Source organism: Oryctolagus cuniculus, chromosome 3 (assembly GCF_051225735.1).
Source record: "Oryctolagus cuniculus isolate XC-2025 breed Fujian yellow rabbit chromosome 3, ASM5122573v1, whole genome shotgun sequence".
Lineage (NCBI taxonomy): Eukaryota > Metazoa > Chordata > Mammalia > Lagomorpha > Leporidae > Oryctolagus > Oryctolagus cuniculus.
In genome coordinates this window covers 16,863,262-16,882,857 of record NC_142869.1, presented here as the reverse complement: position 1 = coordinate 16,882,857, position 19,596 = coordinate 16,863,262, and the positions used below count along the sequence as shown (strand labels likewise).

Here is a 19,596-nt window from a genome sequence, read left to right as displayed (position 1 = left end):
TCACTTCCTAAATGGCTGCAAAAGCTAGGGCTGGGCCAGGCCAAAACCAAGAGCCAGTAACTTCACCCAGGTCTCCCACATGGGTGGCAGGAACACAAGCACTTGGGTCATCCTCCACTGCCTTCCCTAGCACATTGGCAGGGAGCTGAATCAAAAGCAGAGCAGCAGGACTTGAACCAGAGCCAATAATGAGATGTCAGTTTTGAAGGCACTAGTTTAACCCACTGCAACAGAACACTAGCCCTGAAGTGTTTGTATTTCTTTTTTTCTAAATTTATTTATTTAAAAGTCAATGTTAGAGAACAAGAGGGAGGAAATGGGGGTGGGGGGAGAAAGAGAGAGACCGAGACCACCCATTCATTCACTTCTCCAATAGCCTCAACAGACAGTGTTGGGCCAGGCCAAAGGTAGCCTCATCAGAGTCTCTCATGTGGGGGAGCCCAAGTACTTTGTTCATCTTCTGCTGTTTTCCCAGGTGTACCAGCAGGAAGCCTGATCAGAAGTAGAGCAGCAGGAACTCAAACTGGCACCCTATGGGATACTGGCACTGCACTGGCGGCTCAACCTGCTATACCACTGGCCCTGGAATGTTTTATTCCTAAGAGTAGCTCTCCTGATCTTTGATCTGAAAGATTGGTTGTTAATACCTGTGTCCTGAGTGTGTGCTCCAGAACCAAGGCCATCATCTCCTTGAAATGTAGAAGGGGAAGATGTTTGGCATAGTGGTCAAGTTGCCACTTGGAATGGCGGCATTCCACATGGAAGTGCCTAGTTCGAGTCCTGGCTGCTCCACTTCTGATCTAGCTTCCTGCTATTGGCTTAAGTTTAAATACTTGGCTCTCTGCCACCTGTGTGGATAACCAAGATGCAGTTCCTAGTCCCTGGCTTCACCCTGGCCCAGCTACAGCTGTTGTGGGCATTTGGGGGCATGAACCAGTGGATGGGAAATCCCTCTCTGTCTCTCTGACCTTTGAAATAAAATGAAAATAAATAAATATTCTTTTAATTTAGAAGAATTTTAGGGCTTCTTTCCTTTCTCTCAGTCCTTATCTTTCTCTCTGCCATTCCACTTTACCTACTATTTCTAACCCCTGCCTCTGCTTTAATTGCTACCAATGGGACCAGCATGTACACTGAGACTAAAATTCTTATTATTTCCCAAGATGTATTAAAGTCATACACAGTGAGATTTCCTATAAGGGAGATATAGATTCTTTCTCTGAAAAGACAAGTACTTACTGCTTCACTTTAGTACTTACAACCTCTGAGTATTTGGAGATAAATGTTGGCTCTCAAGCTATTTACTCATGGATACAGACATTATCTAGGGATTCTTTTGGGTGTCCTATATACAGGTATATGCTGGTATGTTAAGTTTCCCCTTTGGTTCTTCTGTTCCTAAGAAGATTCAGATGTTATTTATCTCTTCCTTCAAAGAAGATAATCCCTGAAAATTATAAAAAAAAAAAGCATGTTTAAAGATATTAATTAGTAATGTGTAACACTAAAGCAGTTTCCTGTTATCATGGGTGGCCTTTTCAAATATTTAGTAAGATTAAGATATTGACCTTCATCTTGGGTAAGTCTCTAGAGTAGGGAAGTAATTGTTGCTGAGTCTTATAATGTCATATAATACTTGGATAACATGAAATGACACCAGGGAGGAATTTGACCTTTGGTGGAATTTAGCAAGATTTCTCCTTGTAAATCTTCAAAGTTGGTCAGATTATCAGGTGTACCTGGTAGCTGATGGGTTAAAATAACTAACCTTGATGTAAAAAAGAGCTCTTGACAGGGTTTGCCTCAAGGTCAAGCCTGTTGGGAGACATGTTTATAAAACAGAACCTGCAGAGATTAGTTCTTATATCAGGCAAGTCATGGCTGTGCACTAGAGAAAGGCATTTGTTACTTATTTACTTGTCATAGTCCCTTGTCATTGTTTTGCAAAACTGCATATACTATCTTAGCAGAGAGGTGAAAGTATATACTTGCTTATTTGGTTCATTTTGTAAATAATTGTCTTTCTGTTAGGGTGGGATCTACTGTCTTTTTCTGTAATTTGAATGCATTTAGAAGTAACATTCATCTCTAGTGAGAGAGCTCCTTTTAGCTTATAACACATGCTTGCCCCAACCAGTAGTAGTCTCCAGAATAGTGTGCACTGCTTGGCTTGAGACTGAATCCTTAACTTACTATGACACGTTTAGACAAATCCAGATCCACTCTTGGAGCAGAGGTTGGCATTAACTTACTCCTGAGTCACAAGGCTCTGTGAGGGAGGATGGGGAAAGTGATGCCGGAATGAAATCGGGAACCTCTTAGAAAGGTTGCTAGGCAGCCAGAAGTATGAGTACAGTTATATCCTTGCCATTTTCAAGGTCATCTTTTTTCATTTAAGTAGAAGTAGACAGCTTCGACAACTGGCTAAGATGCTCTTTTTTTCTTTTATTCTTTTTTTTTTTTTTTTTTTTTTTACAGGCAGAGTGGACAGTGAGAGAGAGAGACAGAGAGAAAGGTCTTCCTTTGCCGTTGGTTCACCCTCCAATGGCCGCCGCGGCCGGCGCGCTGCGGCTGGCGCGCTGCGGCCGGCGCACCGCGCTGATCCGATGGCAGGAGCCAGGTACTTATCCTGGTCTCCCATGGGGTGCAGGGCCCAAGGACTTGGGCCATCCTCCACTGCACTCCCTGGCCACAGCAGAGAGCTGGCCTGGAAGAGGGGCAACCGGGACAGAATCCGGTGCCCCGACCGGGACTAGAAGCCGGTGTGCTGGTGCTGCAAGGCAGAGGATTAGCCTAGTAAGCCGCGGCGCTGGCGGCTAAGATGCTCTTGACCTATATCAGGGTGCCTGGGTTCAGTACCAAGCTCTGCTGCTGCCTCAGGCTTCTTGCTAATGTATATTCTGAGAGGCAGCAGTGATGGCTCAAGTAGTTGGGTGCCTGCCACCCACAGGAGAGCTCTGGATTGAGTTCTAGTTCTTGACTTCAGCCTGGCCCAGTCTTGGCTGTTGTGGTCATTTGGGGAGTGAGCTAGCCAATGGGAAATCCATTTCTCTCTCTTGCTCTCTCTCTCTCTCCTCTGCCTCTCAAATTAATACATTTTTTTAATTTAAGTTTAGTAAGTACACAAAGTACATTTGGCTTTTTTCAAAGCCTCAAACACAATATTGGTCCTTTATAAATGTATTGCCCATAGATAAGAGCTCCTGGCTCTTCTGAATGTTTTAACCACACAGCACAGGTGCTGGACATGACAGGCGCGAGGTGAACATTTGCACACTAAGTACATATTAATTTGTTCTTTGAATTCCCTCAGGATTCAAAGACCTCAGTCTTTGTATAGAACAAACAAAAAGGGGCCAGCGCTGTGGTGTTAACGGGTAAAGCCTTTTGAGTCCACAATTGTCCCATATGGACGCCGGTTTGTATCTCGGCTGCTCCACTTCCGATCCAGCTCTCTGCTATGGCCTGGGAAAGCAGTGGAGGATGGCCCAAGTCCTTGGGCCCTGCACTCACATGGGAGACCAGGAAGAAGCTCCTGGCTTCAGATCGGTGCAGCTCCAGCTGTTGCAGCCAATTGGGGAGTGAACCAGCAGATGGAAGACTTCTCTCTCCCTCTCTGACACTGCCTCTCCTTCTCTCTCTAACACTTTCAAATAAATAAATACATATTTATAAAAAAAAAAGAACAAATAAAAATCCAGACTTATAAGAGCCTTTACAAAGGGGCCCTTTTCCTCCCCATTTTCAGTGTTGGTGTTTTAGTTTGCTTTATTTCTAAAGTTTATGACTACCTGAAAGAGTATTATACTTTTTAGATTCTTTTAATGGTGACAACATTTTGATTTTTATTACTAATATACCAAACTATAAGGATGTCTACTTTTTAAAGAGATTGCCTATTTCTGTTTTAATGTCCTTAACTTTTGTTTTTCCTGCCCATTTCCAGGATAAGGGGGGGAGAGCATCGTAGAAGACGGGAGAGCACTTTGGAGGGACCCGTGTGCACTAGATACAGTGTTTTATGCATTTTAACAGGAGTTGTCTGCACTTGCTCTATGTGCTTTTCACACCATCACTTTGGTGGATTGACTGTTAGTTCCATTTAAGATATGAACTAAAGACATTTAGAGGAGAAGGTTTTTTTTTTTCCTAAAGATTTGGCTTTGATTATTCTTTGCTGCCTTAACAAATTATCACAAACTTCATGGTTTAAAGCAGTACAGATTTGTTCTCTTACAGCTCTGGAAGTCAGAAAACCAAAATGGGTCATACTGGGGCCAGTGTGCGGTATAGTGGGTGAAGTTGAAGCATCTACCATACTGGCATCCAGTATGGTGCTGGATCATGTGTTGGCTATTCCACTTCAGATCCAGCTTCCTGCTAATGACCTGGGAAAAGCAGCAGAAGGTGACCCAAGTGTTTGAGGCCCTGCCATCCATATGGAAGACTCAGATGAAGCTCTTGGTTTCTGGCTTTGGCCTGGCCCAGCCCTGGTTGTTGTGGCCATCTGGGGGATTGACCCAGTAGATGTAACATCTCTCTCTCTCTCTCTGTGTGTGTGTGTGTAACTCTGACTTTCAAAATAAATCTTTGAAAAAAAAACACAAAAAATAATAGATCATATTGACTAAATGCAAGTGTAAACAAGACTGTGTTCTTTCTGTATCCTCAGGAATGCTTGCTTGATTTTTCCAGCTTCTGAAGGACCTGTAGTCCTTGATTTGTGGCCCCTTACCCCATCTTCAAAGCCTCTTCAAATCACTCTCTGACTCTGATATTTTGGCCTCTTTCCATTTTTTTTTAAAAAAGAAGCCTTGTGATTATATACAGTTTGCCCAGATAATCCAGGATAATCTCTCCATCTGAAGATCATTAATTTTTTTAAAAAAGATTTTATTTATTTATTTGAGAGGTAGAGTTATAGACAGTGAGAGAAAGAGACAGAGAGAAAGGTCTTCCTTCCGTTGGTTCACTCCCCAAATAGCCGCAAAGGCAGGAGCTACACCGATTCAAAGCCAGGAGCCAGACGCTTCCTCCTGGTCTCCCACGTGGGTGCAGGGGCCCAAGTACTTGGGCCATCTCCCGCTGCCATCCCAGGCCGTAGTGGAGAGCTGGAAGGGAAGAGGAGCATCCGGGACTAGAACCAGCACCCACATGGGACGCCAGCATTGCAGGCGGAGGATTAACCCACTGTGCCATGGCGCCAGCCCTGATCATTAATTTAATTATATCTAAAGTTCCTTTTAATACATAAGTTAATTGATTTATGGGTTCTAGGAATTAGGGAATGAAAATCTTTGTGGGGGTCATTGTTCTGCCCACTGCAGTCAGAGACCCACACAAGTGCCCTTATAGAGTTTACTTTATGAGTTGACTTTTTGTTACTATAACAAAATACCTGAGGTAACTCACTTTACAAATAGAAAAAGTTTACTTTGGCTTACACTTCTGGAGGCTCACAGTCTAAGATCACTGACTCCATTGGTTTCCCTCTGATGATGGTGTTCTTGCTGACAGAATCCCAAAGAAGCATGGGGTGTCACATGACTAGAAACACGGAGTGTGTGCATATCTTTCTATGTCTGTGTGGTCTCTTATAAAGCCACCAGCATGTAATCATAGGAGATCTACACTATTGACCCAACCTGATTTGTTCTCCTTCTCAAGAGGCTCCACCTTCAAACACCATAATTAGATTTAATTTCCACCTTCTTAGCACCATTCACTTATGATTTGAGGGGGTTTAAAGTCCTATATGGCATGAAAAGCCAAGACACTGTGGCAAAAAATGTTCTACATGAAAGATCTCTGTGAGTGAGACCCTAGCAGAAAGAAGTGGCCATCAAAGAAGAATGTACTTTTCTCTAAAGGGAGGAGAATACTTCCACTTTGCTTATGGCCTTGTCCAAATACTCACAGAGTATGTAGACTCAAAAGACTTCCATAACCTAGGCAGCGCATGTCAAAAGCCTCAGGTGGTCACTGATGTTATCCATTAAGAGTGTTAATTATTAAATTGACAACAGGAGTCACTGTGCACTACCTCCCCATGCAGGACCTCTGTCCTCAATGAGTTGTATTATGAGAGGTAACTGTAAAACTAGTTCTCAAACTGTGTGTGTGTGTGTGTGTGCAAATTGTTGAAATCTTTACTTAGTATAGAGTTGGTCTTCTATGTACAAAGTTAATTGAAAATGAATCTTAATGGAGAATGAGACTGGCAGGGGGAGAGGGAGGAGGAGGAGGGATGGGAGTGTGGATGGGAGGGTGGGTATGGTGGGAAGAATAATTCTATCCCTAAAGTTGTACTTATGAAATTTGTATTCTTTACAAAATAAATTTAAATTTTAAAAAGAAAATGTATATTATTAAAAAAAAGTCCTGTATGAGTTCAGAAGCAAATCATATTGAAACCATGACAACCTCCCTAAAGTTTCTAGCCTTCTGTCCAAAGAAGAAAAAAATCTTTGACTTTTTGTGTCTTCTGATATTTCTGTTTTTGATAATATTTAATTTTGCAAAGAACTAATGTGATCTGTTTTTATGTCAAAACATTGGGTTTGACAGATGTTCAACCTTGGCAATCAAGTTGTATGAGTTTGAGGCAGGAGTTTCTAGAACTTGCCCCTCAGTGTGAATGAACTCATCAATCTCCCAACTTTGTCTTTCAGGCTTATGTGCAGGAATATGTTGTGAAGAATTATTTCTACTATTACCTGTTCAGATTTTCTGCTGCGTTGGGTCAAGAAGTGTTCTACATCACATTCCTTCCATTCACTCACTGGAATATTGACCCATATTTATCCAGAAGGCTGGTCATGATATGGGTGGTAAGTGTCACCATTACTTATTATCCACTGCCTCTTCTAAGACAATTACCTGCTTTGTTACTCAAGTACTTTGCACATATGTGCCTTTTTAAAAATTTTTTTTGACAGGCAGAGTGGACAGTGAGAGAGAGAGACAGAGAGAAAGATCTTCCTTTGCCGTTGGTTCACCCTCCAATGGCCACAGCCGCCACACCGCACTGATCCGAAGGCAGGAGCCAGGTGCTTCTCCTGGTCTCCCATGGGGTGCAGGGCCCAAGTACTTGGGCCATCCTCCACTGCACTCTGGGCCATAGCAGAGAGCTGGTCTGGAAGCGGGGCAACTGGGACAGAATACAGCACCCTGACCGGGACTAGAACCCGGGGTGCCGACGCCACAAGGTGGAGGATTAGCCTGTTGAGCCACGGAGCCGGCCCGCACATATGTGCTTTTTAAAAACTACTAAGAGCTGAATTTGTTGCCTGATTTACTTTGAAAAAACTTAAAAGCTACAAATGCAACTTGCTTTGTAGAAACTGTGATTTCATGTCCCTTGAAGTATTCCTTCCCATGTGTGAAGAAAACTAGAAGAGAGGGGATGTAATGAGCAGAGGAGAAAGCTCCTTGCTCAGAACCCATGCAGGGGTATACAGTATATCCTCCCAAGAGGCCCATTTCTCTTTTTTCTTTTCTTTTTAAATAACTGATAATAACTATATGTATTTATGGGGTACAGGGTTATATTTCAATATAATATGTATATAATATGTGTTGATCAGATAGGTAATTTAGCATTCCCATCACCTTATCACTTATTTGCTTGGAGCCTTCAACCTCTGGGTTACTGTGAACTAGTCATCCTATGGCCAAGAGAACCTTTTTAGTAAAATTTGATCAAAATCTAAAATTAGAAGCTGTTGACTTACAAATCCAAGCAGTATTTGATAGACTAAAATAATGAGAGACTGGGCATTGTCCTTGAGGAACTCAGTATAGTGGGGCAGCTGCAAATTCACGAAAACCCAGTGGCAGCTCCAGGTGGTCAGGTGGAACCCTTTTCTGCTGTTTAGCTTGAGATCCCTTCATTTAACTTTATTCATGACCCAAGCAGTTCTGAGACTGTTCTGTGACTCAAGATTCTGCCCTAAATATAAGAGTCCAGAAACACTTGTCTGGGTGTGAAAGAAAAGCTGTGTAATCTTAAGCAATTGACCTCCCCATGGTGGACTTTATTCTTCTCATTTATTAGAGTGGACTTGATCAAGGACCATAAACGCCAGTGTCCTCAGGGGCAGATGAGAGTAGTGAAACCCCTCCTGAGTGGGTGGGTGGGGTGTCCCCATTAATCATTCTCCTTGTGGCCAAATGGGGGCACTACAGAGCAGCTCCCGCTCTCCTCTGCCAATGAAGGCTGCAGGAGGAGAGGAGGGGGAATAGGACCAGGATTGCCAAATCTCATTTTTCATACAAGATCTCCTAGTTTTTCAATGTAGGCTTACATTTCAAAAATATTATATGTCAACTGAACAAAGAATCCTTGAAGTTCAAATATAGGAGACTTGGTTTGAAGCCTCTAGTCAAAAGAACTAAAGTTTTAGTTAGGATTATTTGACCCCATATTCTTCCTGACTCTTTCATCCTCTTCTGAAACTACAAAGTACTCTTTCCTTTCCCCGTGCCTGTGTCCCACCTGGCCTTCTTCTGAAATATAGCTCCTGACTCAAAGTACAACCCAAGAATCTGCAAAGTCACAAGCATCTGGCAAATCCTAAATTGTCTCTTTGCTTTTGTGAAATCTGCTTCAGGATCTGTGGGAACCTGGGGTGGGGCAGGAAAGGGGGAGTGGGACACATCCCCTCCATTCTTGAGATTTGGAAACCTGTATAAAACCCATGGTGCTTGAATTTCTTTAACCCTGCAATTTATTTTCTGAGATATGTATTTATGTTAAATATCCCAACAGTTTATGTTGGTTAAGTGGGGAAGATGATGCTAAGTTCTTTTAATAACCCGGGAATATCCTGTAATGTGTATAGTCAGCTCAGGGACAATGGTCTCCCCACTGAGGGTGGAAACTTTCAGTCCTGATGGGAGGCTGAGGCTAAGGAATTCTCTGATTGCCAGTATTGATTGTTATTTGATGCTTCAGATTCCTCATTTCAAAGAGTTCACAGTGCCTGTTTGAGATAGAATAACAATTCTTTGACCAGAGAGTGAGCAAATAAAATCTTGGCCTGAGAAAGAAAAGAGTAACCTTGAATGTGTGGTTTGTCCCAAGCCTTGGTAATCCATCATTTGATATTTTAAGTTGGGTTCCCTGCCTGGTCCACAGAGCATGCGTGCAGTTCTGTGTGGTCAGCTGTATCTGTAAGGGCGGCATGGGCGGGGCAAGGCACAGTGCCCATTTTTGCCAGTTCCTGGTGGAAAGAATGACGCCATTCCAAATGATGCGGTTGTGGCGAGGTGGAGGTGTGTGTTTATGTGTTGGCAAGGAACGAACTGTATGTTGGGTTTCAGAGAGAATGGAGAGATGCGTGGTTTTGCTCCAGTGTTGAAGGTGGATGAATGGAAGGGAAATTCCTGGTGGTGGTAGATTCGCAGGGAGAGAGAATTCAAGCACCAAGAGGTTATCTCAGGCCAGCCAGGGCAATCAGCTTCCCACTGAGGGGACTTTTTTCATGTAAGGGATATCCCTAAATGAGGATTAAAGAATGTTAATTACATCCAGGTCAGAGCTTGAAGTCTTGCAACTTTAAATACCTTAGCTCATCCCAAAGTAGTTTGACGGCAGCTGAATTCAAGAGTGCCAAGCCTCTTGTCTTGTTAAATGTTATATTCATTTGGCAGCTGTCATTGGGTGAAGACTCAGCTGGTTTTATTGTATTTGAATATTATGTATTACGGTAGAGGTGACTCACGTGGTCTGAAGTAGCTTAGCAGAATTTATGGTTGTAGTAACTGCTATTTTTCACCTTCATAATTGTTCTCCTCTCCATTATACATCTTTTATTGCTTTCATTGGCATCTGTTTTCATTAGTATATTTGTACTTCATAACAATACGTTGGTATCATTTTATAGATCTAGATAGTATTGCATCCAATTATAATAATCAATATCTCATAAGGAGTGCTTAGCAGGCACCTCATTGACTGCAACAGGCTTTAGATTCTTGACCTGGTGAAAGCTGCCAGCAGTCCTGAGAAGTGGTCATTATCAGCCTGTTTTATGGGTTGCTTAAGTAACTTACCTAGGATCACAGTGGAAGAAGTGGCAGAGTAGGTTTGATTGTGGCCCCTGTGCCAGAGAGGCTCTCCTGGTGTTTTTTTTTTTTTTTTTTAAGATTTTATTTATTTATTTGAGAGGTAGAGTTACAGACGGTGAGAGGGAGAGACAGAGAGAAAAGTCTTCTGTCCATTGGTGTACTCCCCAAATGGCCACAACGGCCCCAATCCTAAGTGGTAGGAAGAACATCCTTTATAAATGTGCTTTAAGTTGTTAAGACTGGGACTTTCCTTGCTATTTGTTTTCATTGTGTTTTACTTCTGCCCTCATAGTATTGATGAGCCCGATACTCTACTACCTTTCCTGACAAGTCGGAGGGAATTTATCCTGGCACACTTAGCAGAGCTTTAGTTAAATTAGCTGAAAGACATCAATCAAATCATTCTTTCTCCTTCTTTCCCACATCAAAGCTTGTCACCCTGTCTCTTGGGCTAGAAAGAGTCTTAGACAGAAAAGTCTGTGAACAGGGCTCTGATAGGATGCTCACAGAGGGGCTAGAGAGGCTGCCTCAGAGAGCGGCTCTTCATGGAACAGTAATTAACCAGTCTGGACTCTACTTCTGCATTAAGTAAAACACTGCAAGTTGTATTGCTGTTTCTTAAAAAGATTAGAGGTAATTTCATTGAAACTGTGCAGTGTTCAGCTTCGTAACATGAAGCAAAGTCTCTCTCACAAGTTTGCTAAATCAAGTTATTCTCTATTGTGTAAAATGGCTGTGTAAATATTGATACCACAATCGATCCTTGAGGCTTGGAAGGCTCATTTTCTCTGTTCTTATGGTATTTTGCTTTTTTATATCTGGTCTCTTTTCACAGATATTTCATGGCATTAGTGATTATGTTAAAGGCCCTGGTTGGTTCTATAAGTTTTCAGGCACAGGTAATTTCACTTCTAATAATTAGTGGCTTTAAATTTTGTATTTACTTATTTATTTTATTTCTTTGTAGATAAAAAAGAGGGGGGCCAGTGTTTTGTAGCAGTGGGTTAGGCCATTGCCTGCAATGCCAGTGTCCCACATGAGTGCCAGTTTGAGTCCCGGCTACTCCAGTTCCAGTTCCCTGCTAATGTGCCTGGGAAAAGGACTGCCTAAGATTTGAGGCCCCTGCCACACATGTGGGAGACCCAGATGGAATTCCAGGCTCCTGGAGTTTGGCCTAGCTGGCCTAGCCTTGGCCACTGCAGCCATTTGGGGTGTGTACCAAATGTCTCTCTCTGTCTCTTGCTCTCTGTAACTCTACCTTTGAAATAAATAAATGAATAAATTCAGATGGAAGGAGGGGAGCATTTTCATTCTTCCAAGACAGCCTAATGTTGGAGAGCTCCAGTCTAAAATGATGTTATTTGACATCTCTCACATTCTGATTACATTATATTTTTAGCAGCTAACTAGCTGATATCCTTAGTACAAAGCAGACCAAAAATTTACATTAAATTGTGCCTAGAGAGTGAAGTATATAGAGTTTAGGATATTATTTTATAACACTGTCCCGTAAGTTGGTTAAGAGGTGAACTTTGTCAAAATAGACTATGGATGTGGCCAGGCTGCCATCTGGCTATCTCCTAGGTAGGGAGGTAAGAAAAAAAAAAAAAAAAAAAACTTGTCACATCCCAGTAATTCACAGCCCCTAGATTGGGGTCAGTTTTAGTGCCGAAAGATGACATAAAATGTGATTATCTCTTAATCCTCCATTTAAACCACTACCACTGTTCACTTCAAAAGATCACCCTGATTGTTAAGTTGGTTCTTGCTGGAGATTAATGAGTCTTTAAAACTAGTCAACAATGGCCAGATTATAACCCTCACTAACTCATAGTGAATGAAATAGAGTTAGGCGTCAGGGATTCTGCCCATTCTGTCTGAAGTAGAATCTGTAATTTAGCCTTAGTTAAATATTAAGTCAATGTCTGTAGGGGGTTTGTGATATAGACTGTATTGGTTTGCTGTTGAAACACAATAAGGAAAAGTTTGCATTTTGGTTTTCTTTTTTTAAAGAAAAAAAAAGCCTTAAACCTCTAATCATGTGGAGAACAAATAAATTTGGATCTCTGATTATCACCTGATTTGGATCCCTGATTATCTCTGATTATCTATATTGTCATTATCTGCAAAACTGTTCTGTGTGTGTGTCTTAGGAGGACAACTGAAGAATGTGTGCACATTCTTCCCTACCACTCCCAGCCCCTTTGCTCCTCTCTGTGCTCCACACCTCTAAGGAAGTGCTGCTGATTGAATAGAATTATCCTCCTGTATAGGGGTTCTACTGTGCTGCTGCTCTCCAGAGTACCACTTCTTTTTTTTTTTTTATAGAAAACTTTTATTTAATAAATATAAATTTAAAAAGTACAACTTCTGGATTATAGCAGTTCTTCCCCCCCCATAACCACCCTCCCACCCACAAACCATCCCACCTCCTACTCCCTCTCCCATCCCATTCTTCATTAAGATTCATTTTTAATTATCTTTACATACAGATCAATTTAGTATATATTAAAGATTTCAACAGTTTGCACCTACACAGAAACACAAATTATAAAGTACTGTTTGAAGACTAGTTATAACATTAATTCACATAGCACAACACATTAAGGACAGAGGTCCTACATGGGGAGCAGGTGCACAGTGACTCCTATTGTTGATTTAACAATTGACACTTTTATCACGTCAGTAATCACTCGAGGTTCTTGTCATGAGCTGCCAAGGCTATGGAAGCCTCTTGAGTTCACACACTCTGATCTTATTTAGACAAGGCCATAATCAAAGTGGAAGTTCTCTCCTCCCTTCAGAGAAAGGTACCTCCTTCTTTGATGGCCCGTTCTTTCTGCTGGGATCTCACAGAGATCTTTCATTTAGGTCATTTTTTGCCACAGTGTCTTGGCATTCCATGCCTGAAATAGAGTATCACTTCTGATGCTTCATTTAGCTTATCCGGTGGATCATGGATTGCTTTTAAAGCTTAGCTAGGTATACAATTAAAACAGCAGAATCCTGGAAGCTGGATACCTTTAAGAATGAAACTAGGTTAGATCTGCTAAAATAATGCAAAGAACTGAACATTTCATGGAGAGTTTTGTTGTGGAGTCAGTCCTTCTCCCCTCCCTTTCACTTTATTCCAGCTCTTATGTCCTATCAAGAAAGACACTGCAGAGAGAATGCTCTTGTTGTGGCCAAACCTGCCCTCCCCACTACAGGCTCATCGGGCCTTAAGGGTCTTTACAAAGCCCCCCCCCCCCCTTCCAGATTGGTCCTGTCCCACATTCTCTCTCACTCATTTGTGAAATCACAGGAAAGAGAATGAACCAATCAATAGGCTCTGGGAAATAAAATCTTAATAACTCTCTCTAACTCTTAATAACTCTCTCTAACAAAATTCATCTGGGGCTGGCATTGTGGTGTAGTGGGTTGACCACTGCATGCAACACTGGTATCCCATATCAGCGCTGGTTCAAGCCCTGGCTGCTCCACTTCTGACCCAGTTCCCTGCTAATGTGCCTGTGAAGGCAGCAGATGGCTCAAGTACTTGGGTCCCTGCACCCCCATGGGAGGCCCAGATGGAGTTCTGGGCTCCTGGATTCAATAAACCAATGGACGGAAGACCTCTTTCTTTCTCTGTCTTCCCTTCTTTCTGTAATTCTGCCTTGCAAATAAGTGAAATAAATCTTAAAACAAAAACAACTGCCCCTTTTTTTTCTTTTCAATATTTACTTTATTTATTTGAAAGGCAAAATTACAGGGAGGGAGAGGGAAAGATAGGGGGACAGAGATCTTCCATCCTCTGGTTCACTTCCCAAGTGGCTGTAATGGCCGGGGCCGGGCCAGGCTGAAGCCAGGAGCCAGGAGCTCCATCTGGGCCTCCCACATGGCTGCAGAGACCCAAGGACTTGGGCCATCCTCTTCTGTTTTCCCAAATGCATTAGCAGGAAACTTGACTGGAAGTGGAGAAGCTGAGACTCAAATCAGAACCCATACTTGCCAGTTTTCACAGATCAGAAAACTGAAACCCAAAGAGAATATGTGGTTTGAAGGGGACATAGCCAGTTAGTGGAATAGTGGTCATCACACCCGCTTCTATCTCTAAGCCCCATCTGTTCCTCTCTACTGCTCTACCCTGCCTCAAAAGGCAAAACTGTACATTTTCCTACAAATCCAACTACTCAGAAATGTGCTTTGCCTGTTTCGCTGGAACAGCTCCAGTTGGCATTGCAGTCTCATTTGCAAGTGCCCTCTGTGGACGGCAGTCACACGTCCTGCATTCTGCAGACATCCCCCTTGCAGTGTGCTGTGGGCCCTGGGAGGGCTCCCTTCCCTGTTTGTCCCGGATTTTGCACTCACCAGGAAGGCCAGAGCATCCCAGGACCTTAGCTGGGTGGAAGGGCTTTGGTCCTTTTGTTTCAGAGCTGAGGACTGGGGAGGGCCGCCTGCTAATCCTGTGGGTTTGTCATTCTGCGGCCCAGGCCCCCACTTCCGCATCCTATTTTGCAAGGCAGCCAAGTGGAAAAGAAGGAGTGCGGAAAAAAGTGGGCCTTTGTCCCCATCAGGACGTGGGGGTTTGACCTGGAGGGGACTGGGCATTTTTCTTGTCGGTATGCCTCCCACTCCCCAGGCTTCTGCCTCTGGGGCACCTTCATCTCGCCTGCCTGCCACGGCTGTCCAGCCTCTGGGGTGACTGATGAAGGACCGCACATTCCTCGGTGGCTCTCCTCGGGCGCCTGAGGGCTGGGCCAGGTCCCCTGCGCTGGGCACGGGACGGACATGCTTTCATCAGCTCAGGGCTCTATCAGGTCACAGCTGGAGAGGCTGCGCTTTATTCTGGGATTTTCTCAAAGCTCGAGAGCCACAAGACAAACCTGGTGTTGTTATTATCCAGACAGCTGTCATCGCCCGGGGTCCCTCCCACCCAGGGAGGGTGGGGCCTCAGCAGGAGCCTTTTGTGGCCTCTGATCCCTGGTGCAGAGGAGATCAGCCTCAGCCTCCGTTCCTCTCCTTCCAAGCCTTGCTGCCTCCAATGCCAGGCAGGCCCTTTTGTACAGTGGCTGGGAGGCCCTGTGTTTGCCAAGGGCCTCGCCAGCAGAGGGTTAATCTGGGAAACCAAGGCTTCCTGGCTCTGGCTGCAGGGCCACCAGCCCTCTCCCCAGCCTCTCACCTCCCCAGTGATCCTGACCGTCTCCTGGCATCCAAGGCTTCAGTCTCAGCCCCAGCGGGCTCCTTGCTGGCCTGAGTCTAGCTCAAGTGCTCTTATCACAGCCTCCACAAGGTGGAACGAGGGGTCTTGACAGATACATGAGAAGGCGCTACAGTCCAAATGCTTATGAATAACTGGCGCCCTGACATCTGTAAGTGGGAGGCACACGCAGCTGTGCTGGCACAGGTCCACTGTTCCTCCGACAGGGACAGACCGCATGCCAGTGTTCAAGGCAGTAATGGCTCTCATGTAGTAACAGGCGTCATGGATGAGTCTTTATTATGTGCTGGTGTGAAGCTGTGACCTTTACAAACACCACTGAGTGAAGTGTAGGCACTGCTAGCGATATTCTCATTTTAAAGGTGAGGAATTGACATGAGAAGGCAGCCAAGCTGACAACACCAAATGACGAGTCAAGCTGAGATCTGAACCCGCAGCCGTCAGATTCCAGAATCCTGGAAACCCTGCTCCGCCCTAAACTTCTCCCTGAGTTTTGCTAAGTATAGTCTGATTTTCATGTAACAAATGTGTTCAGTTCATTTTACTTTTCATTTTACAAGTATTAAATCACATTAATAACAAATGGGAAAAAAAGGAGAAGAAAATGTCCCCTAAATCCTACCTCATTTGTTGATTTGAGGGTTCTTTACCTTCTCCATCTACTTATGTGTTCTGTGCAGTGTTTAGTCACATGATGCAGTTTATATCCTGCCCTGTGATAAGAGGTTTGACATAAGGTTAGAGAGGACTTGCAAATCAACAACTGCAGTTTGAGCAATTGGCCAGTGCTGTTATCCCTGGGCCTCAGTGGGAGCATCTGTAATTGAACAAAACAACCAAAGGGCCCTTCCCATTTCAGCAGTTTGTGATCATTACTGGTGACGATACAACTTTGAGGACAGCCTTTCTAATCATATGCTCTGACTTCAGCAATGCATCTGCCCCATACATTCCCCCTAGGGACCAACACACACCTTGACTGTTGACTCCTCTTTCCAGCTTTCTTGTGGTCTTCCATGTCAGGAAGAGGGACCAAGAGTTAGGAATTCTCTGTGAAAAAGGCCCCAAGGGAGGAACGGCTGAACCTCCTTCTGGATCTGCGTCATGCAAATTCAAGCTGAAGGACAGTGGGATCCACAAAAGTTCAGGGGTATCCTAGTTCAGGCACAAAGGCAAGATGGGGAACATCAAACACACAAGCCTGGCTCTCGGTTTAGGCCTGTGTGCCTGTCTATGTATACACACATATATACATTCATTGTTTGCATTGCATATGCTCAGATTTAACAAGAAAAATATGTTTTGTTTCTGTCCTCTTTAGAATTAAAATTCTTCTGGAACTTCCAGGCACTGAAATCAGAAGGGAAAGAAAATGTTTTGTTCAATTTGAAAATGCTTTTTGAACACAAAGCAATTTGATTCTGGGGGTTAGGGAATGACATTCTGAAGATTTTCCGTAAAATTCTAACTTGGAAATTCTCAAACTGTGAGCAGCAGTAGGCTTGCTTCCTTTCAGACTCATGTTGGTAAACAAACGCTAAATGAGTAAAATAAGAGAGTTGATTTCTTTCATTAGGCGTAACAGAAGATTTCTGGCAAAGCAGAACATGAAGCCCTGCACCCAGTACTAACTCTGCAGTTTTGATTGTGCACCTGTAACATGCCGCTAGCCTGTGAGGGCTTCTTGAGTAAAGCTGAACCATTTTCAGGGTTTGTCTTCATAACTGGGAAAATATGTAACTAGGAAACATGGACACAGGGTGATGGACTGAAAGTCTCCATTTCGCTGTAGCCAGAAAGGATCGTATCTTGACTGTGTAAATAGGATTTGAAAGAAAGCATGGGGGCTCGTTTGCTTGGGTATGCTTTCCCAACAAGCTAAATGTTCTTTCAGGCTTTTGCCAGAAACTTAAACCTAAATCTGTACTACAAACAGCTTTTAGAGTGTGCGTTGAAGACTACCTTTCATGCTCTTAAAAAAAAAAAAAAAAAAAAAAAAAAGTCTGATCTGCTGATCTACGAAGACTGTTTGACTATTTGTCCTAGAGGGAAATCAAAAGGGTGTGTCTGTAACACTGAAAGGATTAAATCATTAAAACCCTGTCAAACTCTGAATTGCAGAAAACGTGCCTGTCTTGATTTAAAACATCTTAACTACCTAAAAAGATGTGTTTAAATGTGGTTAATCTCATCTAGCTCTCTTCTATATGTTAATTCCGAGTGAGTTTCTACATTCATGAGAAAATATATTTAAAAGAAATTTAAGGTTTTCTTGAAAGGATATGAAAGCACCTAGAGTCTTTAGAGTGTCCCCTTTAAAATTAAAATATAAAGAGCCATATGAGGGGTGGGCCCAGGTTTAGAAAATGTTTGGTAAGCAGAGCAGTGGTTTTACAGTTGAAGTCATCTTCAAAGCTAAGATGAATGGGCACCCAAATCAAAACCCAGGGGGTGAGAAATATTCTTTTGAGGTCATGCGGACATTTATCAGTTTTGCAATGTGTAATTCTGAGGTTATGTGTATTTGGACATTAGCAGTTGATACAAGTGAGAAGACAGGCATGCAGCCCTCCTTTAAAGGCAAATCACAAAACATCTTCTGAATCTTGTATTTTTGTAGATGCATCAAGCTTAGGTCTTGGCTGTGTTTGGTTTTGAGGTCTTGTCACCATGGACATAATTCATTAGATCTATCAAAGACAAAAAAACAACAGTTTAATTTAATGATCTTAATTGGCTTCCTCCCCACCCCATCTAGAGGTAGGTAATGCATCACTCCGTGAAGTAGAATAAGTATTCTAATCGTCACAGCAAAGGAGCTTGGTTTTATACATGGAGAAAAGCTGCAGAAAACAGGGGAAAAAAAGCAGAAAGCAGTTCGGTTTTTTCAAAATTGCTTTCCTTGAAAGGTGGGCACAGGGAGACAGACAATGGGAAAACAGCTATTGGTTGACATCAGGTTACCTCTCTGTGTAAGAACTAAAGCAGAGGGGACTTTATTGTTATCATGTACATGGAAATATGCTTGATTGGAAAATTTGATTTTTATGTTTCATCCTGACTTCTCAGAAGGTCTTGTAAACAGCTCGGTTTTAGTTTGGTAACTGGAACCTTAGTGTGAGGAACTCCATTTGGATTATTAGCCTGGTCTGTTAGGAGCTTGGTCCAAATCAACGGCCTCCTTCAATAGACAATAACAATTGTCTAGAGTAACATCTCGTTCCTAAACTAGAATGTGCTTCCCCCTTAAGATGTTGTGATTGTGATTGTCACGTGCCAGCTCTTCACCTCCAGAGCCAAAACAGCTAGCTGTCAACAAGCTAGAAATAGGTACTGGAGCATTTCTGTATCCACAAACGTGATGTTGTGAGCATGTAAATCAGAAAGAACTAAGAAACCACAAGCCAGTCATTGTTTAAGAAAAGCATACAACTCCACAGATGGGAGAGCACTTCCAAATGTATTCTTACCTGAATCCGACACTGGTTTTGTAAGCCGTTAATGCATTTATACAGGATGAACTGAGGGCAGGACAGTAATAACACTCAAGCTCATTCTCAACCGTCATCCTGCATTGGGCCTGAAATAAAGGATCTTTTTGGAGAAAATGAAGAGTGCTGGGAAGCAAAGCCAAAGGCTATACTGGGAAGTAGATGTAGAGAGGGAGAAAGGTACCATTTGTGAAAGTTCAGAGACTTGGAAGCTATGGCGGAGTCAGAAGGGAAAGCTGAGAGGTGACAGGTGCGGTCTCCATATTATGCACCAGCTGCCAGCTGCCCCCACTTGCAGCCGTGCTTTCACTTAATAAATGCACTCCCAAGCACTGTGCTCAACTAGGCTGTGGGCCCTGCATGTGCAACTCAGCAGCTTCCAGCAGGTGATACACAGTTACCTTCATGTCTAAAAGGTTGTCATGGGGCTTTCTCTACCGGGAGTTCACTAACAGCATAAACTAGCCACCCAAAGACATATTGGGCAAATTAGGATTTCAAGACATTTAAACATTTACTGAAGACTGAGCTTTTGTTCCACCTTTGGTATTTTTTTAAAAGATTGTATTTATTTGAAAGTCAGAGTTACAGAGAGGGGAAGACAGAGGGAGGGAAAGAGAGAGCGTGAGAGATCTTCCAGCTGCTGGTTCACTCCTCAAATGGCTGCAATGGCTGGGGTTAGGTCAAGCCAAAGCCAGGAGCCAGGAGCTTCATCTGGGTCTCCCAAGTGGGTGCAGGGGCCCAACTACCTTGGGCCATCTTCCACTGCTTTCCCAGGATTAGCAGGGAGCTGGTTCAGAAGTGGAGCAGCCGGGACTTGAACCAGTGCCCAAA

At 43.2% G+C, this 19,596-nt stretch overlaps 1 protein-coding gene and 1 long non-coding RNA gene across 7 annotated transcripts in view; one reads left to right on the top strand and one right to left on the bottom strand.

Annotated features, from left to right (window-relative positions):
• The window catches only part of SGPP2 (sphingosine-1-phosphate phosphatase 2), a 148,458-nt gene that overhangs the window by 51,991 nt on the left and 76,871 nt on the right, over nt 1-19,596 (top strand). For all 6 annotated transcript variants that reach the window (XR_016231431.1, XM_089328977.1, XM_089328976.1 and 3 more), the window contains exon 2: nt 6,672-6,830. Coding sequence is in view for 5 of the 6 variants with exons in the window: in XM_089328977.1 (XP_089185103.1) it covers nt 6,672-6,830 (159 nt within the window). In the remaining variant the exon portion in view is untranslated. The remainder of the gene's footprint in view (nt 1-6,671; nt 6,831-19,596) is intronic.
• LOC149127270 (uncharacterized) lies at nt 17,606-19,086 on the bottom strand. The gene is made up of 3 exons (XR_016231168.1): nt 18,947-19,086; nt 18,742-18,851; nt 17,606-17,961 (listed from the first exon to the last, which is right to left on the bottom strand). It is a non-coding gene; the product is annotated as an uncharacterized LOC149127270 (long non-coding RNA).